Source organism: Odocoileus virginianus, chromosome 26 (genome assembly GCF_023699985.2).
Source record: "Odocoileus virginianus isolate 20LAN1187 ecotype Illinois chromosome 26, Ovbor_1.2, whole genome shotgun sequence".
In the NCBI taxonomy this organism is placed as follows: Eukaryota; Metazoa; Chordata; class Mammalia; order Artiodactyla; family Cervidae; genus Odocoileus; species Odocoileus virginianus.
This window is the reverse complement of record NC_069699.1, coordinates 12,882,347-12,907,902: the sequence shown is the minus strand read 5'-3', so window position 1 is coordinate 12,907,902 and position 25,556 is coordinate 12,882,347. Positions and strand designations below refer to the sequence as shown.

Here is a 25,556-nt window from a genome sequence, read left to right as displayed (position 1 = left end):
ACTGTCTCTGAGGAGGACTGAGAGACAGGAACGACAAGGAACATTTGAACCATTTCAATTTTTTTATCATGAGCATGTTATATCTAGTCAAAAGTAAATATGCTTCAAAACTTGAAAAACATAAAGAAATGCCATGGTCCAGAGAGCCGTTTATAGCTGGACTAACAAGCATGAGACTATTAGAAAAATATAAGACAGCACATAATTAAATACCAACTTGGGTGGTACTGACTACCACTGGAAGAGGAAAAGGGCTCTGTTCAACGGAAGGAGCTGGGTCTTAGATGAGGAAGGGAACCTTTTAGCCCAGGGAAACTGGGGAAATAAAAACAAGCAAGGGTAGAAATGTGCACAAAGAACAACAGATCTAGAGTCAACCGGGCCTGGTTCCAGTCTCACCTCTAAAGTTTACTAGCTGACTGGACTTGAGTGAGTATTATAACGTCTTTCAACCTCATATCTCTCATTTATAAAATGAGGATAAGAATACCCACATTGCAGGATTTTTTAAAATTAAGGAATGTATGGAAAACAGTTAGCACAGTACCTGACACAGAGCAGGTCCTCAACAAAATGTTGCCTGGTATGAATAAGGCTGAACAGGGAGACCAGTCTTGCTAGAATACAGGGTATTCACCCAGAAGGGGCAAGATAATACTGGTTGTTGCAGTCCAGCAAACTGCGGGCCATCATCTCATCTTGTGGTTGGGGTTCCTGTAGCATAAGAATTATAAACAAATATCACCATTACGCATTCTCCACTGTTCAAGAAGGTGAGAAGTCTGACAGTTACAGGGTTTGTCTCTAGCACGGCACCCCTGGTGCATAATCGAAACAGAATTCTAACTGAAGGCCTTCCCACAGTTGTTACATTTCTAGGGTCTTTCCCCAATATGGATTCTCTGATAACAAGTGAGATGTGCCTTGCAAATAAAGCTTTTCTCACAGTCAATACATTCATGAGGCTTCTCTCCATTGTGGATCCCCGGGTGCTGAGCAAGACCTGAGTTCCACATGAAGCTTTTCTCAAAGCCCTTACATTCATAAAGTTCCTCCCTAGTGTAAATTCTCTGGAGTCGAAGAAGGACTGGGTTCCAGTAAAACTATCCCCACATCCCTTACAGGTACGGGGCCTCTCTCCACGCCAGGGAGAAGCCATGTGCCTGACATTGTGTATGGCTTGTGTTCTGACTAGGACTCCCTTGGTGGCTCAGACGGTAAAGCATCTGCCTACAATGCAGGAGACCCAGGTTCGATCCCTGGGTCACATTCCTTACATTTAAAGGGTTTCTCTCTGGTGTGAATTCTCCGGAGCTGAATCAGGTTTGACTTCCAACCGAAGGCTTTAGCACATTCTTGACATAGGCATGGTTTCATCCCAGTGTGAATCCTCTGATATACAATGCAATGCGATCTAAAACTGAAATTCTTCCCATATTCCTTACATCCATAGACCTTCTTTCCATTATGAACGCTCTGATGTTGATCAAAGTCTTCCTTTTGATCAAAACACTTGCCACATTCTTCACGTATATAGAATGCCTGTTCACTGAGGCTTTTCTGATGTATAAGGTGGGTGTTAACATCGGCATCCTCTGAACGCTCTTCTACTAAGATCATCTCATCTTTGACAATCACTGCTGTGATGTCCCATGCAGTGTTCTCCACACTTGCCCTATTTAGGGTAGTCAGGCCATCTCCCTACAATGCTTTTCTCCTCTTCACAGGCTTTTGCAAACTAGAATTCCTGGGAGCCACAGAACTGGGGTCCACTCAATAGCACTATGTGGTCCTGTGCCTGCTTGTGAATGTTCTTCAGGACAAAATGTTCTTTCTCACTCTTCAACATCCCCTCTGGAAGAAGAAAACAGAGCTGCAAATGTCATCGCTACCCATGACAGAGTGACTAAAGTCATCATGCAGTGTTAATATGTCCATTTTTCGCAAGTGCCACCCCTGTGTCTAAGCAGGAAGGGAGAAGGAATGTTGGGGATAAGACCGGTAACACAGATGACCTGAAACTCGAGAGTAAAAAGAATATAAAGGATAGGAAGGAGAGGGTCAGGAAGTTGTGGTTCCATCAGTTCACCAAAATACAAAAACTTGTCAGTCATTTTAAAATGTCAAGAAGAAATAGAAAAGACTAAAGTCTCTGCACCTGCCCCTAGGGGCTGAAAGCCAATTCATATAGAAAAGTATCCTGATAGAGTAGAATTTCAAAGAGCTGACCCTGAGGCTCTGTTGGGAAATCACCATCTCTTACTTCCCTTCCCTCCTATCCATCATAGCCTTCTCTTTTTATAAGAATCAACAATGAGTCTCTCTGTGACATCCACAAAAGTGGTCTCATAGCCTCACTCAGCCATTTCCAGAAGTCACTTCTAACTCTAATGATAAACACCTAAGGATAAAACTCTAATGATAAAAATATGTAAAACACGTATTTACAAAGGTCCACTCTAATAAATTCTTCAGAATTAGTTACGCTCTGTCTCTTTGTAACTCCCATCCAAGCCTATAGAACTGTAGATCAATTCTGCAATTTCCAAGGGAAACTGAGTAGGGACATGAGCTCTAAGCAGGCCCGCTGCAGGTCAGGGAGTTTGGGTTTTGCTCAAGGAATAAACTAGCAGTTAGCTTTCTGTCTGAAGCAGAGATGGGAAATTCCCTTGAGTGGTGGCGAGAGTAGGTGCTGAGATCCTGAGAGAATCTAGAGGACACTGCGGTTCCCTCCCCACATCCATTCTCCTCCCCCTCCCCGACTAGGGAGTAGCCAGGCCCTTTGGGTGGGAGTAATCCCAACTCCAGCTTCTAGCATAGGCCCCCACTGAGATAAGCTAAGCAAGCTCTCCCATCTGACTCACTACATGAGAGGTCCGTTCAGGGACCAGCAATCCAGGCCAAGTCAATCATGCACAGCTTTCCCCTGGCTACGGGACCAAATTAGAGCTGGCATAAGACTTAAGGTGGTGCAGTAGACCAACACGTGGACTGAACTCACAGTGGTTAGAGCGTAAGGAAGGCCTGGCCTGTTCCTCCCCCCAGGTGTGAAGAAGCACAGTTCTGGTTACAACCACCAATGATCTTTCAGCCCTGAGAGGAGCCAGACTGCCAACAAACTAACATATGAGGAGACAGAAGCACAGAGACTGAAATTCTGATCAAAATCTATGGACTTCCCAATTACACAAAACAATAAATTCCTCTGTATTATTCAACCCAGTTTGAACTGGGCTGTTACTTGCAATCAAGGGTATCCTAACATGGAAAGACTTCCAGACATGGCAAGGAACTGGGAGAATGGGAAATTGGAGGGCCCAGGTCAAGTTACACTGTGTCCATGGAACAGCCTCTGTGGGAAGAAGATGAAGCAGGCCCAGGGAGGCAATAAAAAGACATAGTTTTTAGTAGGAAATTAGGAGCAGGGAAGCCCTGTGTTGGGCCTAGACAAATGCCAGGGCTTTCCTGCCAGAAATCCCTGAGGAACAGGAACTGTCTGGCTCAGGGTTATTTAGACTGCTTGATTTCTAATGATAAAAATGGCCATGATACCCTCAAAGGGCAGTCAGAATCTTCTGCTGGAAGATTATAAGCAGGCCAGGATAGTCTAAAAAAAAAAAAAAAAAAAGGCCACCTCAGATCAGAAAGCAAACAGAAAAGTAGTCAGGGAGTGAAGATAAACGGTGGTCCTGAAAAGAACAGGGGAGAAGGGGAAAAAGCAAACAGATGTATGCAGATGGCACAGAGAGGAGCCAGGATGAATAAAGGACTCGAGAAGATGGAAAACCATGGGAACACAGAGGAAAACAAGGAATCCCACCGGTGTCTACAGCAGTAGGTTAAGAGAACACATACCTAGGACGACTTAAAGATCAAGACAAGGGATGTGCTCAGATGACCAGCACGTGTCCTCTCTCACCTAGGAAGATGGCCCTCGGGCTCTCTCCATTCAGACCTTCTTGAGAAGCCAAGCTCCAGGGTGTTCCTCCTCGCTCCAGCTGGAAAATCAGAGCTGGTGTGGGAAATGGACACGCTGCCCGTCGGGAAGGAATGGGGACAGGCAGGTGAGCAGGATGACACACGGCAACCCCAGGGCTCCTCCCAGGCCTGTCTTCAGGGATGGGAGGGGAAAGAAGGGAAGTTACTAGGGGGAGCAAGAAAAGAAAGTCCAGGGAAAGGGGCAGGGGTACCCAGGTGAGAGGGGTCCGGAGGCTCACAAAGGTCAGGAAGCAGAGAGGAAGGGATGCTCAACAACAGCGTGAGTGAGCAAAGAGATGACTTCACTCATCGAGAAACTGGGCTTTCTTGTGCCCTCCCTCCCTAGAGCTCTCGAGTTCAGATGTCTGCAGGAGGATGCTTGCTATTGGGCTGCATCTCCCAGACTGAGGTGCCAGGGAACTGAGGGCTCAGAGGGGCACCAGGAATCATCTCTCCGCATGTTGTACCCACAGCACATGGGTTAGAAGGTCAGAAGCTCTTAGCCGGGGGTAGGGATGTTCTATATGAGACCCAAATGGATGCCAGGACTTCCTGCTTCGCAGCTACCACTAAGGTTGTGTCATTAAGAGTCCAGGAGCCTGAAGTTGCCACTCAGCTGAGGGTTAGTTACCAAAGACCACTGAGCTTTTGAGGAAGAAGGAGCCAAGAAATTCCAAAGGGTAGAGGCAGAGTCCAAAGGGAAAGATCCTTACCGAGGGAAGCCACAGCCCGATAATTCTCCAGCATCACCTCCCTGTACAGGGCCCTCTGAGTAGAGGCCAGGTGGTCCATTCATTCTCAGAGAAGTAGATGACCATGTCCTCAAGGGTCACTGACTCCTGAAACGACATGTGTTTAAATGCCACAGGACAGTCCCAGGACCCGGGCCTGGAGTCGGGGTAGACGAGGCAGTAAGAGGTACTAGAGGGGATTGCCCACTGAGTTTCTGGATTCTGAATGTCTAAGAAAACCCTCAGCAGATTTTTGCCCCCTACTTATAAAGATATAAGGGATCAGCCACCAATCTTCTCACGTCTCTTCATTTTTACATTGGCAAACATTCTCTCCTCTTCTTCATGAGTCTCTGCAAGTTTTCTCTTTTCATTCCCTCATGAGCTCTGGGTGCCATCCTTCTCTACCATGTGTCCTTCTCCTTCAGAGGTCACCAACCCTTGATAACAAGAGCAACGACCACTGACTGAGCCTGTGTCCAGCACTATACAAACACTACTTTGAGTATGTCTCACGGCCTATGAGGAGGGTATCAGGTCCGTTTTATAGAAGAGAACCTGAGGCTCAGAGATTAACTTCCCCCAGGTTACAGAGTTCTGAGACACAACTTAAGCCGGCTTGACTCTCTGGCTCTCACCTGCCATGGCACACTGCCTTCTACCCGCACTCCTGCCAGTCCTGCTGCCCTGCGAGGGATTCTTGCTCTTCCCTCCCTCCCAGTCACTTCCAGCAGCCAGAGAGGCATCTGAGGACACCTCAGACACTCAGGCTTCTGGAGAGGCTCTACTCAAAAGGGCAGTGCCCACCTGTGACTACTCCTTGCACATTCCCACCCGATATACTCCCTAACACCCTCAAAGACTTCGGCTGGCTCACCTTTGCCTACCCAAAAAAGTCCAAGTCCTCTGCCATGCAGACAGCTCCAGTCACTGTTCAGGGACCCGACTGACTTCCCAAGGATCATCTCTGCATGACCACCCTCATGCCCGATCCTGTCACCATTTCTTCTGAACCCAAACTTTTTCCTTGTCCAGCTCTGTGCCCTTAGACCTGCAGCCCCCAACTCCCCACACTGCCTGAAGATTCAGATCCTTCCTCGTATTCATCTCAAAGTGTTAAGTGAAAGCTGAAAGTGTTAGTGGCGTAGTCATGTCCAGCTCTTTGTGACCCCATGGACTGTAGCCCACCAGGCTCCTCAGTCCATGGGGATTCTCCAGGCAAGAATACTGGAGTGGGCAGGCAGCCATTCCCTTCTCCAGGGGATCTTCCTAACCCAGGGATCGAACGCAGGTCTCCCACATTGCAGGTGGATTCTTTACCATCTGAGCCACCAGGGAAGCCCATTCATCTCAAGACCCACCTAAAACAAAACTAGCTCTGTAAAACCAGTCGTGGAAGTTCTGGCCATTCATCACCACGCCCAGCAGTCTGTGGACACCTCTACCCTAGCACTGGCTCAGGCCTGTGCATCTGCTTCCCCTGCAGCCGCACCTGGGGGATGACAGATCCACCCTGCCCCTGCCGGTTCCTCAGGTCCCTCCACTCAGGACTGTATCCCAATTTCCCCGTCGCCACACTGCCTGCTTTCCGCCCCTCATCTGGGCCTACAGCCAGCTTCCTGGCATCGGCTCACCTTTGACAACGTGGGCTGTCCCGGCAGCAGCTTGAGCACTGGGCCGAAACGGGCCCACTTCCCAGGGCCACAGGCCGCCCTCCGGGGAAGTAAGAGCTCGCCGGGTCAGACCGGGGGCGGCCGGGTGTCTGGGAGGAAGGCTCTAGCACAGCTCGGGGCTGACATACCAGCCATCGGGCCGGGAGCGGACCCGGAAAGACTCAGGCCTCACGCCCCAGCCAGCCCCACATGCAGGTCTCCACGTTCTGTGGTGGCCAGATCGCTGCGTGCGAGTGGCGGAGTTTGCAGCACTCCTGCCATTCCAGCTTCTCTAGGACCGCGGAGGGCTCCGCGACTCTGTGGTCCTCTGCCATGTGCAGTAGGAGAGGAGAGGGGCCCAGCTCTCCCAGAGACACTGACGCTGTAGAATTCTTCCCTGACCCTTTTCTTCCCACTTACCATTCTTCTCCACCTCATTGCACCTTTGCAGGCTAGATGCTGATACAAGATAGCCCACACTTCACTTGATTAGACCTGTTCACATATCCGACTGTGTCCTGGATATGCTCACCTTTGTGTTTCTAATATCTGCCCAAAATCTAGCACTTCTTAGGACTCAATTTCTTAAAAGGATGATTAAATGTTGAACCAGTTTTTCAGCTGAAGTGAAGTGAAGTCGCTCAGTCGTGTCCGACTCTTCGCGACCCTGTGGACTGTAGCTCACCAGGCTCCTCCATCCTTGGGATTCTCCTCCAGGCAAGAATACTGGAGTGGGTTGCCATTTCCTTCAGTTGAAGTAAGGCCCCAAAAGAGGAAACAACTTACCTAACCTCACAGAGTATGCTAGGAAGCTAAGCTTTTAAAGAAAGTTGTGGAAATAAAGGAAGACCTCAGAGATGAGAACAAGCAATGGCTATTTATTCAGAGATCAGCCGCCATACTTGCGTTTGTCAGAGAAGTGGAAAGTTTGATAGCAGGAAAAAAGGAAGGCTTCATGTATGTGCTCATTAAAGATTTTAAGCATAAGGGCTTACTAGAAGCAAAGCATCTTACGTGATTGGTTGGGAGGCATTATTCAGATTCTGACTGTTTAGGGCTGATTACTACAGGGGTTACTTTGGCTTCCGGGACTGATTGCTACAGATAGGTCTGACCCCTTGGATTGATTATTGCCAATAGTGCGTTGGTTTTCTGGACAGACTGCTGCAGATTGAGAGTCAGAGTTCTATTTTTCTATATGGTCTGGACATTGTCCATTTGTATATTCAGTGTCTAGGGTGAACAAAGTAGGAAGAAGATGTCTGCTTCACAGGAATTCAAATTCGGATTCACATACCTCAGGTACTGGAGCTTACAGATACCATACCTATGGAAAGTTACAAAGAAGCCCTCATATGAACTCCCAGGGTTATTGGTTGGTTGGTTGGTTTCTAAGAGAATAACTTAGAAGTTACTAAGTTATGAGTAACTCATAAAAGGACAATAGCGGATAGTCTGCGGGTACTGAGAAGGAAGCAAACACTCTTAACTTGGGGAAGGTCATTATGAAGGGTAAGCATACAACAGTTTAATTTGTTGTGTGTTCATCCCATGATTTTCCTCAAGACCAGTTGGAGAAAACTGAACTGGTGAGAAAACAACTGTGGGAGTTGAGCTCAGAATAAGGAGCCCTCAAATACCTGATTATCAAGTTAGGGTCCACCTGAAAAGAGGTACTTATGGCTATGATGGGTGTTTGGTTCATATTTTTTTTAGAAAACTAAAGAAGCAAGGAAGAGTCTATCACCTTTAATCCCGTATTTTTACTCTCTCTGTTATTCTTCTGTCAAACACATGGCAGCAGGCAAGGTCAAGGCCAAGTCCTAATTGATTTGGCCAGTAAAGATACAATGTTATTTTGAGATTCATATAATGTATTACTTACAAAAAAAGCAAAAGGAAGAGTAGGCAAACATCTCAAACCCCCAGGTCCTTGTCCCACACACCAAAAACAAAGACACGGAAGCAAAAGGGGGCTGGATGACTGCAACATGGGTTGTGGGATACACCTTGCTGAGGGGTCAGTTTTAGACTGCAGCTAAACAGTGTTACGTTGTTGTTGTTCAGTCACTAAGTTATGTCTTGTTCAGTCACTAAGTTATGTCTAACTCTTCGCAACCCCATGGACTGCAGCACTCCAGGCCTCCCTGTCCCCGACCATCTCCCGGAGTTTGCCCAAGTTCATGTCCACTGATGCCATTCAACCATCTCATCCTCTGTCACCCTCTTCTCCCTCTGCCTTCAGTCCTTCCCAGCATCAGGGTCTTTTCAAGTGAATCAGCTGTTCACATCAGGTGGCCAAAGTATTGGACCTTCAGCATCAGACCTTCCAATGAGTTTTCAGGGTTGATTTCCTTTAGGATTGACTGGCTTGATCTCCTTGCAGTCCAAGGGACTCTCAAGAATCTTCTCCAGCACCACAGTTCAAATGCATCAATTCTTCAGCACTCTGCCTTCTTTATGGTTCAACTCTCACAACTGTACATGACTACTGGAAATTAGTTAACAGTGTTATAGTCTACAGTCAAACCAGAGAAGAGTGGGGGAAAAGTCTCATTACTTATCAGAATCTGGGAGGCAATGAGAAACTGTCTCATAACAGCCTCCCACAGGGATAGGGACAGAAGTGGGAGATGGCCTGAAAAGCTTGTAAAGATCCTCTCATGTTCTGGAAGGATCACAAGGTGATAAGACTCAGATTAGCTATAGTTCAAGGCTTTGCCTGCATGTCCTATATATTGGCGAAGCCAATAGATACGAGTGAAACTGCCAGAGCACCATGGTAGAGCCAGTTCTCCTACAGCTTTACCTCCTAACTTTTTGCCATGCAACATGTGCAATTTTAGTTCCCTGACCAGGGATCAAAACCATGCCCCCTGCATTGTAAGCATGGATACTTACCCACCGGACCACCAGGGCAGTTCCTAAATCCTAACTTCTAACACATAAAGAATTCTCAGAAGCAGGTCAGCACATAGGTCACCAAATACTCTAATTCATTGTAGTGAAAGAGGACTGGGCCAAATATATTACATTTGTCTTAGGCAGCATTGGACAAGAGTGACCATGATCGTGACCCACAGTAGTATAACCCACGGTAGGAAAGACCATGGTGAGGCTCCACATCCAGGACTAAATGTGTCATTAATCCATGTGGGGAAAGAGAAACTGGCAATGGCACATATCTCAGCTTAACTGGCCAGTGAGAAATCCAGGGCAATACAATTGTCCATCATCATTCATGCTAGAGAATTTAGGAAAATCAGTGATCTGTGAAAAATGTACAAGAGACTCCAACAGTAACTGTATGAAGCTATAGATAATTATGTCAATGTCTAGAAAGTTAATTCTGTTCTGCTGTTTTTTGATGAGGCTGTTCCTTTCTGGAGTCAGTGGCTGTTAGGAGGATTCTGAAAACTTTTAAAATAAGATCATTTACTGGCCAGTAGTCAAATTGAGGGTAGTGGCAAAAACCTGGGTTAAATTTGCCAGATATCCTATAGACAAAAGCTAAGATAGATTAATGATCTCTGCCTCTGCTCCTGACTTCCCAGAGTCTAAGGTGTTTTTATCTTCCAAACCAGGATTGTTCCTCTCCTCCCACATCCATAAGACCATTACACCCAGTCTCTGGAACAATCACTTCACCTTTTCCCCAATCTTCTTCCCACATCTTCTCATACTATACACTACAGCTCATCCCTAGTTAGCTAGTAAGTTCCTCTCTTATATAATGTATAACACCCAAGATCATCTCCCACCCTCTGACATGTGAGCCATGCCAAGACCACATTAGAATTATCACCTTGTAAATTCCTGATCACTCTTTGTGACCTCATGGACTATATAGTCCATGGAATTCTCCAGGCCAGAATATTGGAATGGGCAGCCTTTCCCTTCTCCAGGGGATCTTCCCAACCCAGGGAGCGAACCCAGGTCTCCTGCATTGCAGGTGGATTCTTTAGCAGCTGAGCCACCAGGGAAGTCCAGGAATACTGGAGTGGGAAGCCTATACCTTCTCCAGGGGAATCTTCCCAACCCAGGAATCAAATAGGGGTCTCCTTCACTGCAAGTGGATCCTTAACCAGCTGAGCTACCAGGGAATCCCTACAATTATCTATAATTGCCCTAATCTAATTACATCTGTAATTTTTCATTTGAGTACTAATTTCACTATATGCCATAACCTTTGGTTTTCATTTTCATTCATCTCAAGGTGTTTTATAATTTCTCTTGTAAACCTTTCCCTCAGGAAAGCATTAGGAAGCTTGTACATAGCTTCTTGCAGACTCCATGTGTGTCTTTTCCCCTGATGATTTGACGATGTATCTTTAATACACCACTGTAATAAATTTCAGTTATGAGTTAAAACTATAGGCCAAGTCCTCTGAGTTCTTCTAGGCAATTCTCTGAATGTGAAGGTGGTCCTAGAGGTCCATGACGTGGGTTATGGGAATTAGACTGCATAACAAATGTTAAGCATTTCGCTTAATTCTTGGCTCATGCTAAATTCTTAAAAATGGTAAAAATCTTAAATGGTAAAAATGCAAGCAGTCATGGTGGGAAGAGGCATGACCAGCAGAGGGCCATGAACAGGACAGAGACAAAAGCTCCCAGATTTACTGCCATAGAGTGCCTCAGACTGAGAACCCCCAAAGTGCCGAGCTAAAGACGCCATTAGGCGCAGAGCATGGCAACGGAAATGCGTCACCGGCCTTCCGGCCCCCAGGCCCGAGGTCCCTCTAGCGAGTCGGAGCGCGGAGGACACTTCTGCAGGTCGTTGATCCTCCCACATCAGTTCAGTTCAGTCGCTCAGTCATGTCCGACTCTTTGGGACCCCATGGACTGCAGCACACCAGGCCTCCCTGTCCATCACCAACCCCAGGAGTCTGCTCAAACACATGTCCATTAAATCTGTGATGCCATCCAACCATCTCATCCTCTGTCCTCCCCTTCTCCTCCTGCCCTCAATCTTTCCCAGCATCAGGGTCTTTTCAAATGAGTCAGCTCTTCGCATCAGGTGGCCAAAGTATTGGCGTTTCAGCTTCAGCATCAGTCCTTCCAATGAATATTCAGAACTGACTTCTTTTAGGATTGACTGGTTGGATCTCCTTGCAGTCCAAGTGACTCTCAAGAGTCTTCTCCAACACCACAGTTCAAAAGCACCAATTCTTTGGCACTCAGCTTTCTTTATAGCCCAACTCTCACATCCATAAATGACTACTGGAAAAACCAAAGCTTTGACTAGACGGACCTTCGTTGGCAAAGTAATGTCTCTGCTTTTTAATATACAGTCTAGGTTGGTCATAACTTTCTTCCAAGGAGTAAGTGTCTTTTAATTTCATGGCTGCAGTCACTATCTGCAGTGATTTTGGAGTCCCCAAAAATAAAGTCTGTCACTGTTTCCACTGTTTCCCCAATTATTTGCCATGAAGTGATGGGACCAGATGCCATGATCTTAGTTTTCTGAATGTTGAGTTTTAAGCCAACTTTTTCACTCTCCTCTTTCACTTTCATCAAGAGGCTCTTTAGTTCTTCTTCACTTTCTGCCATAAGAGTGGTATCATCTGCATATCTGAGGTTACTGATATTTCTCTCAGAAATCTTGATTCCAGCTTGTGCTCCATCCAGCCCAGCATTTCTCATGATATACTCTGCATATAAGTTAAATAAGCAGGGTGACAATATACAGCCTTGACGTACTCCCTTCCCCATTTGAAACCAGTCTATTGTTTCATGTCCAGTTCTAACTGTTGCTTTCCTGACCTGCATACAGATTTCTCAGGAGGCAGGTCAGGTGGTCTGGTATGCCCATCTCTTTCAGAATTTTCCACAGTTGATTGTGATCTACACAGTCAAAGGCTTTGGTGTAATCAATAAAGCAGAAGTAGATGTTTTTCTGGAACTCTCTTGCTTTGTCAATGATCCAGCAGATATTGGCAACTTGATCTCTGGTTCCTCTGCCTTTTCTTTTTTTTTTTTTTTTATTTATTAGTTGGAGGCTAATTACTTTACATCATTACAGTAGTTTTTGTCATACATTGAAATGAATTAGCCATGGATTTACATGTATTCCCCATCCCGGTCCCCCCTCCCACCTCCCTCTCCACCCGATCCCTCTGGGTCTTCCCAGTGCACCAGGCCCGAGCACTTGTCTCATGCACCCAACCTGGGCTGGTGATCTGTTTCACCCTAGATAATATACATGTTTCAGTGCTGTTCTCTTGAAACATCCCACCCTTGCCTTCTCCCAGAGTCCTCTGCCTTTTCTAAATCCAGCTTGAACATCTGGAAGTTCACAGTTCATGCACTGTTGAAGCCTGGCTTGGAGAATTTTGAGCATTACTTTACTAGTGTGTGAGACTGAGTGCAATTGTGCAGCAGTTTGAGCATTCTTTGGCATTGCCTTTCTTTGGTATTGGAATGAAAACTGATCTTTTCCAGTCCTGTGGCCACTGCTGAGTTTTCCAAATTTGCTGGCATGCTGAATGAAGCACTTTCACAGCATCATCTTTCAGGATTTGAAATAGCTCAACTGGAATTCCATCACCTCCACTAGCTTTGCTCGTAGTGATGCTTCCTAAGGCCCACTTGACTTCACATTCCAGGATGTCTGGCTCTAGGTGAGTGATCACACCATCGTGGTTATCTGCGTCATGAAGATCTTTTTTGTACAGTTCTTCTGTGTATTCTTGCCACCTCTTCTTAATATCTTCTGCTTCTGTTAGGTCCATCCCATTTCTGTCCTTTATTGAGACCATCTTTGCATGAAATGTTCCCTTGGTATCTCTAATGTTCTTGAAGAGATCTCTAGTCTTTCCCACTCTATTGTTTTCCTCTATTTCTTTGCATTGACCACTGAGGAAGGCTTTCTTATCTCTCCTTGCTATGCTTTGGAACTCTGCATTCGAATGGGTTTATCTTTCCTTTTCTCCTTTGCCTTTTGCTTCTCTTCTCAGCTATTTGTAAGGCCTCCTCAGACAACCATTTTGCCTTCTGCATTTCTTTTTCTTGGGGATGGTCTTGATCACTGCCTCCTATACAATATCACGAACCTCTGTCCATAGTTCTTCAGGCACTCTATCAGATCTAATTGCTTGAATCTACTTGTCACTTCCACTGTATAATCATAAGGGATTTGATTTAGGTCATACCTGAATGGTCCGGTGGTTTTTCCTACTTTCTTCAGTTTAAGTCAGTGAATTTGGCACAAAGGAGTACAGGATCTGAGCCACAGTCTTCTTTTTGCTGACTTATGTATAGAGCTTCTCCATCTTTCACTCCAAAGAATATAATCAATCTGATTTTGGTATTAACCATCTAGTGATGTCCATGTGTAGAGTCTTCTCTTGTGCTGTTGGAAGAGGGTGTTTGCTATGACCAGTGTGTTCTCTTGGCAAAACTCTATTAGCCTTTGCCCTGCTTCATTCTGTACTCAAAGGCCCCCAGACTGCCTTGCAAATCCATTGTGATGCCACCTCGACCCTGCCCCGGAGCTGTGACCAGACTGTGTAAGGCTGAGGCTTGCCATTGCCTTGCAGTGCGCACTCTGGACCGCTGGGTCCCAGCCACTCCAGGGGGTTGGGAGGGCAGCGCCTGGGCCAATACCCTGAGGCAGGCCACCGTTCAGTGGCCCTGGTGGGCTAGTCCCATACACAAGGGTGGTTGGACCTGCTGGCATGAGAAGAGTCCAGTGCAGCAGTGATGCATCAGAGCTCAAATTCACACTGAGCTGGAAATTCCTGGTCTGAACACTCTGCAACACTGGCCCTCTTGGGATGACCCTGCCACTTGCTTTAGAAGAATGGCCCCTATATCCTTGCACACAGCAGACATTTACCTGATCTTGCCATCCTCCACATCCTTGCACCTCCTGATCAGTGCGACCTCCCTGATTCCCCACCCTCCTTCCTGTTCTGCCCTTCTTTGTAGCACTTAACACAATTGTGATTATATGCTTCTTTGGTGGAAGCCATAAACTCCAAGAGGGCAGGGACCAGGTCTGCCTCATTTAAGGTTGTAGCAAAATTTCTGGTTTAAGTGCACAGGAAGTATCGGTTGAATGGATAGATGGGGCTGTTCCAAGAAAGGAGGAAATGACTGGATGAGTGGGTGTGAGTGAATGAATGAATAAATGAAGGAGAGAATGAATGAATAAATGAAGGAGAGAATGAATGAATAAATGAAGGAAAGAATGAATGTAAAGTAGTGGTGGTGGTGGTTGTATAGTTGCTAAGTGGTGCCTGACTCTTTTGTGACCCCTTGGGCTGTCCATGGCATTTTTCCAGGCAAGAAAACTGGAGTGGCTTGGCATTTCCTTCTCCAACGGATCTTCCTGACCCAAGAACTGAACCCATAGCTCCTGCATTATAGGTGGGTTCTTTACTGCTGAGAAGCAAGGTGGGGCTGCCATCCATTAAAAACTGAGAGATAGGGACTTCCCTGTTGATCCAGTCATTAAGACTCCAAGCTCCCAAACAGTAGCACAGGTTTAATCCCTGGTAGGGAAACAGATCCCACACGTCAAATGGTATGACCAAAAAAAAAAAAAAAAACACACACACACACACAAACAAAAAAACCCGAATCCCAAAATACAAAAAAATACTAAGGGACAAAGTTCAGCTCTTTGGACTTGACCCACAGTTTCTGACCTTTTCCTTTTTTTGGCGGAGCCTCAGCCTGTGGGGTCTTATTTCCCTGACCAGGGAGTGAACCCGGGCCACAGCAGTAAAAGCTCTGAGTCCTAATCACTGGGCCGCCAGGGAATTCCCTTTCTGACCATATCAGAGAGTTGTTGGAGCTGAGTTGCTGTGGTTGCCCTGAGCAACCAGAGAGGACTTCGTGGATGCTGAGTGTGGATATTTTCAGCTTCCTGCTAGGAGGAGCTGCACATGGGAGCTCACTCAAGAGAGACCATATGATTGTCTGAAGAGACAAAGTCCCTGTTTGCAGGTCATTTCAGAAGTTAAAGAGTAACTTGAGGGTTGTCACAACTGATTGAATTCAGTCTGAACCTCACATATTGCAACAATGAGCTAGGCTGCTGAACTAAAGTCTTAAGAGTCAACAGTACAGTTTTCTCCTTCTTAGGCCTGCTGACAGGGTCTGGGCCTGACATGCCACTGAAGGTCCCCAGTAAATGATCAACTCACCTCACCCAAGCCAGGGCCACTGTCAGAAAAAGTCCCTGCTACACTCTGAACCTAGATCCTTCTTGTGAAGTAAAGCAGTTGGTTTGAAGCCCCTATCATCTCTGACATTTCATAATTCCCACTCTGTATTTCTTGGTAGAGAAGTATGCAAGCCAGCTGGCGAGAGACTCAGAGACTCAAGTCTGATCCTGTGCTTGAAGGAGAAGAATCTCTGTTTGGGAGATTTTGTGGGTCTTTTAAAGAATGAGGAGGAGGTGGATGTGAAACTTAGTAAGTACCTGGTGCATTTCTGTTAAAGGAACTAGCAAATTAATGGATATATGAAGTGAAGAGTAAATAGAGGAATGAGCGGTCAGTAAGTCACAAGAGTGAGGCATCAAAAAAGTCTTGGCAGAGAAAATGCTGGAGCTGTGTCCGGAAAGATTGGAACAAAGTCTGAAGCTTGTGCGGGGCTGTGACCACAGCAAGAGGCTTCCTTCTGGCCTTCTTCCTGCTCCCTCCCACCTGCTCCTCTCACATGACTAGGTCCTAACAAAATCGAGGGGAAAGATTTGCTCTTGGGTACTCTCTCACCAGGCTTATTTACGGCAACTTGCAGCCACAGGGCAAGGTCCAGGTGGGAAGACCTTTCTATCCCCACCTTGTCCTCCCAAACCCTCTGGCACTCAGAGAACAGCACATCCAGAGCTCAACCTGGAAGAGATCAGCCATGGTGCTCTGGGGTCCGGTGCTGGGAGCCCTGCTGGTGGCCATTGTGGGATATCTGTGCCTTCGGGGGCTGCTCCGGCAACGAAGACCCAAGGAGCCCCCTCTGGATAAGGGCCCCGTGCCCTGGCTGGGCCATGCCATGGCTTTCCGGAAGAATATGTTCGAATTTCTGAGGCATATGCAGGCCAAACATGGGGACATATTCACAGTACAGCTGGGGGGGCAGTACTTCACCTTTGTCATGGACCCTCTCTCTTTTGGCCCCATCCTCAAGGATGCGCAGAGGAAGCTAGACTTTGTGGAGTATGCGCAAAAACTGGTGCTAAAGGTATTTGGATACCGCTCCGTGGAGGGAGACTACAGGATGATACACTCAGCCAGCACCAAGCACCTCATGGGGGAAGGCTTGGAGGAGCTCAACAAAGTCATGTTAGACACTCTGTCCTTGGTTATGCTGGGGCCCACAGGCCCCAGCCTGGACACCCGCTGCTGGCATGAGGATGGCCTCTTTCACTTCTGCTACAACATCTTGTTCAAGGCTGGCTACCTGAGCTTGTTCGGCTACACAAAGGACAAGGACCGGGACCTGCTGCAGGCAGAGGAGCTGTTCCTGGAGTTTCGCAAGTACGACCGCCTGTTCCCCAGGTTTGTTTACTCCCTGCTGGGGCCCCGGGAGTGGCTGGAGGTGGGTCGGCTCCAGCGTCTCTTCCATAAGGCACTCTCGGTGGAACACAACCTGGAGAAGTACGGCGTAAGCAACTGGATCACCTACATGCTTCAATTTCTGAGGGAGCAGGGCGTCTCCCCGGCCATGCAGGACAAGTTCAACTTCATGATGCTCTGGGCCTCCCAGGGTAACACAGGGCCTACCTCTTTCTGGGCCCTCTTGTTCCTCCTGAAGCACCCAGAGGCCATGCGGGCTGTGAGGGAGGAGGCCACCCGGCTCCTGGGAGAGGTCAGGCTGGAAGCTAAGCAGTCCTTCAAGTTCGGGGCCCTGCATCGCATGCCGGTGCTGGACAGCGTGATGGAAGAAACACTGCGGCTGAGGGCCTCGCCCACTCTCCTCAGGGTGGTGAACGATGACCAGGTCCTGCAGATGGCCAGTGGGCAGGAGTGCCTGCTCCGCAGTGGAGACATCCTGGCCCTCTTCCCTTACCTCTCAGTGCACATGGACCCCGACATCCACCCCGAGCCCACCGCCTTCAGGTACGATCGCTTCCTCACCGCCAGCGGCAGCCGGAAAGTAGACTTCTACAAGGCAGGCAAGAAGATCCGCCACTACACCATGCCGTGGGGCTCGGGCGTCTCCATCTGCCCTGGGAGGTTCTTGGCCCTCAACGAGATGAAGCTCTTTATCCTGCTCATGGTCATGAACTTTGACCTGGAGTTGGTGGACCCTGACACACCTGTGCCACCCGTGGACCCCCAGCGCTGGGGCTTTGGCACCACACAGCCCAGCCACGAGGTGCGATTCCGCTACCGCCTGCGGCCTGCAGAGTGAGCTCTGTCCAGGCAGCCACGAGTGTGGCTGCGGGGGCTCCCGTGGGTCTCTGCCTCCTCTCACCCACCCCTCTAAAGCCCCAGACCACCCCCCTCCTCTGTCCTGCTTGTCCTCCCTGCTCTTTGGCATCCTTCTGGTCACCTCACAGGCTGATACTTCTCTCTTGAAACACTGTCTGTCATGGCGGATGCTGCATAATTCACCTCTCACAGGAAGTCCAGGGAAGGGAAAACATCTGTGGGCAACTCAGTTTGGGGGATAATACATGCCATGACAAATCTCATGCAGTACAGACACCGGTTACAGTGAGTCATGTAGCATCTTGCAAACATTGGTCTCCACCCTTCCGCTCCACTTTGCTTGTTTTCCTCAACACTTACCCTGTGGGATTCAGGGTCTAGAACAGTGTCATCCAATAGCCATATGAGGTAAGCCACATGTGTAATATTTCTCCTAGCTGACATGTTTTTAAAAGTAAAAGAAACTGGTGAAATTCATTTTTCTACTGTATTTTGCTTGTCCTGATGTATCTAAAATATTAGCATTTCAATGGGGAGTCATACAAAAGTATTAATGAAATATTTTTACATTTCTTTTTCCCTCCAAAATCTGGTCTGTACTTTTCAACCCTTCACACTGAGTGCTCAATAGCCGTGTGGCTTCTGTATTGGACAGAGCAGCTCTAGAGAAGGGTGGCCTTTCATGGAGGAGATATGCAAGGTCCCTCTTACTTGCCCTCCTCTCCCCTCTGCACCCCCACCTTGGGGTGATTTCAACCCCTCACTTGGTTTCCGCAACCATCGCTAAGCTCAGAGCTCTCTCCTACCTCCAGACTCCCAGTCTCCCCACAGCAGTCTCAGAGCACCTCTGCTACAGTTCAGCCCACATGCAGAACTCAGCATCTGTCCCCCCGACCTCTGCCCTGAACCATGCCCATCTCCTGGTTTCCCTGCCTCTCTGCTCAGGACACCATCATCCACCCATCCACTTAGGCAGATACAGAGGACACACCCTCAGCCCCTCCCTTTCTCTCCCCCACAGGGAGAGAGTTCTGTCATCTGACCCCTGTGGTGCCAACGAACCATGTCCCCGCTTCCCCACCCCAGTTACCCTTCTTAGAGCTCAAACTCAGCATCTCTCTCCACGTGGGGCCTCTGGACTCTCTGTTTACCCTACTGCCAGAGATTTTTTTTCCAAAAGCACCTCTGAACATCCCCTTTTTACTTTCCTGGCTCCTCATCACCTCCCCGCAGTTGATATTTAAGTTTTGCCACATGTAGTCCCCGAAGTTTCAATCCAGTGCAATTCAGCTTTGACAACTTTCTCCAGTGGAACTGTCTGTAAAGTACAGTGCTCGTTTTCACTCTTAGCCCTGGGACCGGATATTCCTGGAAACCTCTTGAACCTCACCCATTCCATCCTCTGGCCAGAGATGGCCTCCACCCCACCTCTTCCCTGGAGCACCCCTACCACTGTGTTTATCACAGCCCATCTGTCACGTCATTGTTTTCTGTGTCCTGTTTTCTGCCTCCTGCACCTGCTTCAGATGCAGCCCACAGCATTTGGTATCTTGTTCCCTTCATCTCTGACCTTAATTCCCTAAATGCAGATTAAATTACAGAAACCTGACTTCCAGTCTTGTCTACTTTACTTTGGCTCATGTCCTCCTGGCCTCCATTCCATCCAACCAAAAATTTTTTTCTGAGCAACACTGTCTGCCAGGCTGTGCTGGGTTTTGCAGGTGGCTCTGTGAGGTGGGCGGAGAAGGCAATGGCACCCCACTCCAGTACTCTTGTCTGGAAAATCCCATGGACAGAGAAGACTGGTAGGCTGCAGTCCATGGGGTCATTAGGAGTCGGACACAACTGAGGGACTTCACTTTCACTTTTCACTTTCATGCATTGGAGAAGGAAATGGCAACCCACTCCAGTGTTCTCGTCTGGAGAATCCCAGAGACGGGGAGCCTGGTGGGCTGCCGTCTATGGGGTCGCACAGAGTCGGACACGACTGAAGCGACTTAGCAGCAGCAGCTGGGAGGTGGGAGAAGGCAGTGATGCTTTAGAAGTTCAGGAAGACAGAGATGGCACCGTGGCTCAGGGGCTCCCTGGGAAAGGATTCTCGGTGGACGTGTCAGTGCGCAGGGAAGATGCCGGTCGTGGGAGACATGGAGCGTCCAGGCAGGGCATATCCGTTGAGAATCCCTTAGATCACAGGTAACAGGAGACCACCACCCCAAACTGAAAGGACATCCATTGGTTCGTGTCACTATCAAGTGCAGGCTTCGGATGTCCTTCAGCCGGGCCTTGATTCTGGGGCTTTGGCATTGCCCCCAGGATCTGCTCACTCACTGCTCTCACCTCCCCTTCTGAAGTTCACGCTGATGGAGGAGCAGCCCCAGACCTCACACCCCCCTGGCTTCAGTTTCATGCCTCTGTTCTAGCATGTTCTAGTTGAGTTGCATTTCACAAGCTCTGCCTGGGCCTGGGCCCATCCCTAAATGAATCACTGTGCCAGGGAAACATAAGGCCAAAGCTGGCCAAAGACCCATGCCCCACCCAAACACCACTCAAAGCACAGGGCAGAGTGCCCCTGGAGCGTTTCCCAGAGCAGGTAGGACTCAGTTACATAACAAGGGTGAGGGGATACTTGGCTGGAAAATGACCCCTGTTCCATGAGGGAGCCGACCAGCACAAGAGCAGAGATGGGAATGTGAAGGAAACAACAACGGGTATGGCGCCCAGCAAATGAAAAGCCAGGAGAAGGAGTGTGAGGGTGAAACGGGGTGTGGGATTCTGGTTGTGAAAAGTCCAGCCTTGAGACTGGACAAAGGTCCTGGATTTGATGGTGTAGGCTCTGAGGGACCCCTGAAGGCTCCTGAGTGAGGGCACGGGAGGCAGGAGGAGGGAGAAGCTCCTGGACCACCAGAAACATGTGCTTACTCTGCCTCCCATCCGCAGACTCTCATGGGTGGAGCCCCTCCAGCCCCTCCTGACTGCCAGCCCCTGAAGCCAGCATCAGAGCTGCGATATTAAACAAAATTGTGGTAATATTTTCCCAGCTGAGCTTCACGGAAAGGGGCAGCCTGGTGGGTGGCAGACATCTGGCTACTCTGCAGGGCGTGGGAGTGATGCTGAGGGTGCTGTGGTCAGTGGCTGCTGGGTGCAGATCAGATGACATGCGAGCCCGAGGACGGGCAGCACAGAGGTCAACTGGTAAACTAAGGTGGTCATTCAGGCAAGCGAGTACGGACTCTGGGAGGGCAGTGAAGGAAGAGGAGGGGAGGGTGGGAGAGAGCAAACACTGCTGATGGCTGAGGACTGAGAACTGACCAGTGGGATCAGCAACATGGTCACTGAGACCTCTGAAGGGAAGACTTCGGTGGATGCACAGAGGAGCTGGGCCCCTCTGCTCTCAAAGACTGTGGTGTGACCGCTCAGGCTGAGTTTTTCTCTCTGTCCCCCTTGTCGGGGGAGCTCTCAGCCTGCCTCTCCCCGAGGTCACTCATGCCCATTACATCTTCCTGGGCAGTGAGCCTGCTGCTCTCAGAATAGCTGGACAGCAGGGCCTGTTGCCTTCTGAGCACAGTGGCCAGGAAAGCCTTGAGGTACTGGCGGAAGCGGCGGCTGGAGAAGGCGTAGAGGACGGGGCTGAAGCAGCAGTGCAGGAAGGCGACGCTCTCCGTCACCTGCAGCGCATAGTCCAGGCGCTGGCTGAGCCTGCAGTCCCCAAAGACTTGCAGGTCCAGCAGCGAGTGCAGAAACAAGGTGAGGTTGTATGGGAACCACAGCACAAAGAAGGCCACCACCAGAGCTATGGCCATCCTCAGGGCCCGGCTCTGGCCCGGGGGCCTCAGGCTGACCAGCACAGAGCCAATGCGGGAGTAGAAGAAGATCATGGCAAGGAGGGGGAGGAGGAACCCCAGGAGGTTCTGCTGGAAGCGGAGGAAGAGCTTCCAGACGGTCCCATGTCCCCCATAATCCGCATAGCAGTCCCACACGCCGGGGGAGTTTTCATGCGTCCTCACAAAGACCATGTCGGGAATGGAGACGGCCAGGGCCACAGCCCACACAGTGGCTGCAAGCAGCAGGCTCTTGGCCCGGGTCCTCAGTCGGTGGTAGGGCCGAGCGCAGACAATCTCCAGGTACTTGTCCAGGCTCATGCAGCTGATGAAGAAGATGCCACTGTAGAAGTTCATGGTATAGAGGGTGCTCACCGCCTTGCATAAGAAGCTCCCAAAGACCCAATGCCATGCCACAGAGATGCCCCAGAAGGGCAGCGTCACCACAAACAGGAGGTTGGAGATGGCCAGGTTCAGCAGATAAGTCTCGGTCATCCGTCTTCGAGGCACAAAGCGGAGCAAGACCGCTAGGAGGAGGAGGTTTCCAACCAGGCCCAGCACAAAGATCAGGCTGTAGAACAGAGGCAGAAAGACTCTGCCGAATGACAGCACCTCGTCCTTCCTGCACACCATGAAGATCAGGTCCTCCGGGTAGTACTCATAGTCATAGAAGGAGCTGCTGTTCTCAGAACTGGCCACCTTGGTGGTGGGCAGCAGAGGGGAGGCGGTGGTGGCCATGGCGGGAGGATGCACCCAGTCCTGGAGCTCTGCGGGCCAGAGAGCAGTGTGAGCCACAGGAGACGGATCCAGGCCTTCCTGCCCTCTCCAAACCCACTGTAGCCCCTTTCCTGGGGTGTCCAATAGACTCTCCACACTTACACCGGTACCTGGAGGCTAGTGCCTCGGAGTATAAGTGCGGGCAGCCCAAGGCTACCACGTGATAGTGAGGTCATCTTGGGTAGGTGACGTAACCTCAGGTGTTCTCACAGTACTCACTTCTCTTCTTTATTTTGTCCCTCACCATTTATAAAGACTGAGAAGGTCATTTCTGTCTTCTTTATTACTGAGGGATACCGATTCACCTGGGCTTTCCAGGTGGCACAAGTGGTAAAGAACCCACCTGCCAATGCAGGTAGATGTAAGAGACATGAGTTCGATCCCTGGGTTGGGACGATCCCCTGGAGGAGGGCACGGCAATATTTTTGCCTGGAGAATCCCCCGGACAGAGAAGCCTGGCAGCTTGAGCCCATAGGGTTGCACAGAGTCGGACATGACTGAAGCAACTTAGCACACACCAATTCACCTTTTTATTGAGTCTGTATACCCTTCCTCATGTGTGGCTTAAAATTAATCTTTATGTGGTTTGCAATTTTTTTTAATTTAATGGCCATGCTACACAGCTTGCAAGATCTTAGTTCCCTGACCAGGGACTGAACTCATATCCCTGCAGTGGAAGCACAGAGTCTTAACTGCTACACCACCAGGAGAGTTCCTTTTTTTTTTTTTAATGAGAGCTTCTCTTTAGTGGGCTTGCTTCTTCTATATTTAGCTAGTGTGTCCACTCTGGTTTAGAGCTCTCTTTACTTCTTTCACTTGAGGATTTCCCTTGCTTTGGTTATTTTAATAGTATTTTTGGGAGAACAAGATGGTGGAGGAGTAGGTAGACATGGAGTACATCTCTCTCCACAGATTCATCAGGAATACACCTTCAGACAGATCTTGCAGAACAACAGCTGAGAGCATACAGGAGTACCCGACCACTGGAAAAGAATATATAGAACCATGCAAAATGGAGCTGGAGCCAGAGGAATCAACTATCCTAACTACAGACTATACTACAAAGCTACAATCATTAAGACAGTATGGTACTGGCATAAAAACAGAAATATAGACCAATAGAACAAGATAGAAAACACAGAGATAAACCCACACACCTATAGCTACCATATTTTTGACAAAGGGGGCAAGAATATACAATGGGGTGAAGACAGGCTCTTCAATAAGTGGTACTGGAAACAATGGACAGCTACTAGTAAAAGAATGAAATTAAAGCACTTCCTAACACCATATACAAAGATAAATTCAGAATGGATTAAAGACCTAACTGTAAGACAAGAAACTATAAAACTCTTAGAAGAAAACTTAGGCAGAACCCTGTATGATGTAAGTCACAGCAAGATCCTCTATGACTCACCTCCTAGTGTAATGGATATAAAAACAAAAATAAACAAGTGGGACATAATTAAACTTAAAAGCTTTTGCATAGCAAAGGAAACTATAAAGGTGAAAAGACAACCCTCAGAATGGGAAAAAGTAATAGCAAATGAAACAAGTAACAAAGGATTAATTTCCAAAATATACAAGCAGCTCATACAACTCAATACCAGAAAAACAAATAAGCCAGTCAAAAAGTGGGGAAAAGACCTAAATAGATATTTTCCCAAAGACATAAGATAGCTAATAAATACATGAAAAGATGCTCAACATTGTTCACTATTAGAGAAATGCAAATCAAAACTGCAATGAGCTATCACCTCAAACCAGTCAGAATGGCCATCATCAAAAAACCTACAAACAATAAATGCTGGAGAGGGTGTGGAGAAAAGGGAACTCTCCCTCTTGGACTGTTGGTAGGAATGTAAATTGATACAACCACTATGGAAGACAGTTGGAGATTCCTTAAAAAATTAGGAATAAAACCACTATATGACCCAGCAATCGCACTACTAGGCATATACTCTGAGGGGAAAAAAAAAACCCTGAAAAAGACACATATGCCCCAATGTTCACTGCAGCACTATTTAGAATAGCTAGAACATGGAAGCAACCTAGATGTCTATCAACAGATGAAAGGATAAAGAAGCTGTGGTACATATATACAACGGACTATTGCATGTGTGCGTACTAAGTCACTTCAGTCGTGTCTGACTCTTTGGGACCCTATGGAATGTAGCCTGCCAGGTTCCTCTGTCAATGGGATTCTCCAGGCAAGAATACTGGAGTGGGTTGCCATGTCCTCCTCCAAGGGATCTTCCCCCACCCAGGGATCAAACCCGCATCTCCTGCGGCTCCTGCACCTCCTGCACTGCAGGCAGATTCTTTACCACTGAGCCACCGGGGAAGCCCACGGTGGAATATTCCTCAGCCATAAAAAGGGATGCGTTTGAGTCAGTCCTGATGAGGTGGATGAACTCAGAATCTATTATACAGAGTGAAGTAGGTCAGAAAGAGAAAAACAAATATCACACACTAACGTACATGGAACATAGAAAGATGGTACTGATGAAATTATTTGAAGGGCAGCAATGGAGTCACGGACATAGAGAACAGACTGCTGGACACTGCGGGGGTGGAGGAAAAAAGAGAGCATGGCATATATGGGATATATGGAGAGAGTAACACGGAAACATACATTACCACATGCAAAATAGACAGCCAGTGGGAATTTGCTGCATGACTCAGGGAACGCAAACCAAAGCGCTCTAACAACCTAGAGGGGTGTGGTGGGCAGGGAGACGGGAGGAGGTTAAAGAGGGAGGGGACAGAGGTGTGCCTGTGGCTGATTCACATTGACGTTTGGTAGAAACCAACACAATACTGTAAAGCAATTACCCTTCAATTAAAAATAAATTTATTTTTAAAATATTTTATTTATAAATATTTAGTTTTATGTCAGTAATTTCATTTGTAAATATTCAATATGTTAAAAATATTTTATCCCCTCCTTCTAGGTTTGCAGCAGAAAGGTATGAACCATCATGTTGATAGACTCAGAACCTACAAACCTACTAATTCCTCAGTTTTCCCATCTGTATAATGATGTTAATAATTGTGCCCATTTCATGGGGTTCTCATGAGGCTTAAACGTGATAATTCAGGCAGAGCATTTCAAGCTCTATGAAGAATACCCAGGACACAGGAGGCTCTCAGCACACATTCGCTTAAATTACTGCTTTGCCCAGAAGTGAGTTCATCACCTTCTAAGTCAGCCTC

The 25,556-nt window shown here is 48.1% G+C and overlaps 3 protein-coding genes across 3 annotated transcripts in view; 1 reads left to right on the top strand and 2 right to left on the bottom strand.

Moving 5' to 3' along the window:
* Positions 1 to 728: 728 nt before the first annotated feature.
* ZNF662 (zinc finger protein 662) overlaps positions 729 to 25,556 on the bottom strand; it is a 72,993-nt gene continuing 48,165 nt past the window's right edge. The window contains 6 exon segments of the mRNA XM_070456153.1: positions 729 to 1,096; positions 1,099 to 1,187; positions 1,247 to 1,683; positions 1,685 to 1,854; positions 3,920 to 4,033; positions 4,692 to 4,817. Of these exon segments, the coding sequence (XP_070312254.1) occupies positions 729 to 1,096; positions 1,099 to 1,187; positions 1,247 to 1,683; positions 1,685 to 1,854; positions 3,920 to 4,033; positions 4,692 to 4,770 (1,257 nt within the window). The 5' untranslated portion in view covers positions 4,771 to 4,817.
* LOC110124070 (atypical chemokine receptor 2-like) lies at positions 13,297 to 23,058 on the bottom strand. Its single transcript, XM_070455507.1, has one exon. It carries the CDS (start codon positions 22,299 to 22,301, stop codon positions 21,159 to 21,161), a length of 1,143 nt encoding a protein of 380 aa, XP_070311608.1. The 5' UTR covers positions 22,302 to 23,058; the 3' UTR covers positions 13,297 to 21,158.
* Positions 16,061 to 19,354, top strand: CYP8B1 (cytochrome P450 family 8 subfamily B member 1). The gene has a single exon (XM_020872397.2). The coding sequence runs from the start codon at positions 16,226 to 16,228 to the stop codon at positions 17,723 to 17,725; it is 1,500 nt and encodes a 499-aa protein (XP_020728056.1). The 5' UTR covers positions 16,061 to 16,225; the 3' UTR covers positions 17,726 to 19,354.

Bases quoted from the DNA above. Each gene is read 5' to 3' on its own strand.
- CYP8B1 (XM_020872397.2), top strand. From the start codon at position 16,226: ATGGTGCTCTGGGGTCCGGTGCTGGGAGCCCTGCTGGTGGCCATTGTG.
- LOC110124070 (XM_070455507.1), bottom strand. From the start codon at position 22,301: ATGGCCACCACCGCCTCCCCTCTGCTGCCCACCACCAAGGTGGCCAGT.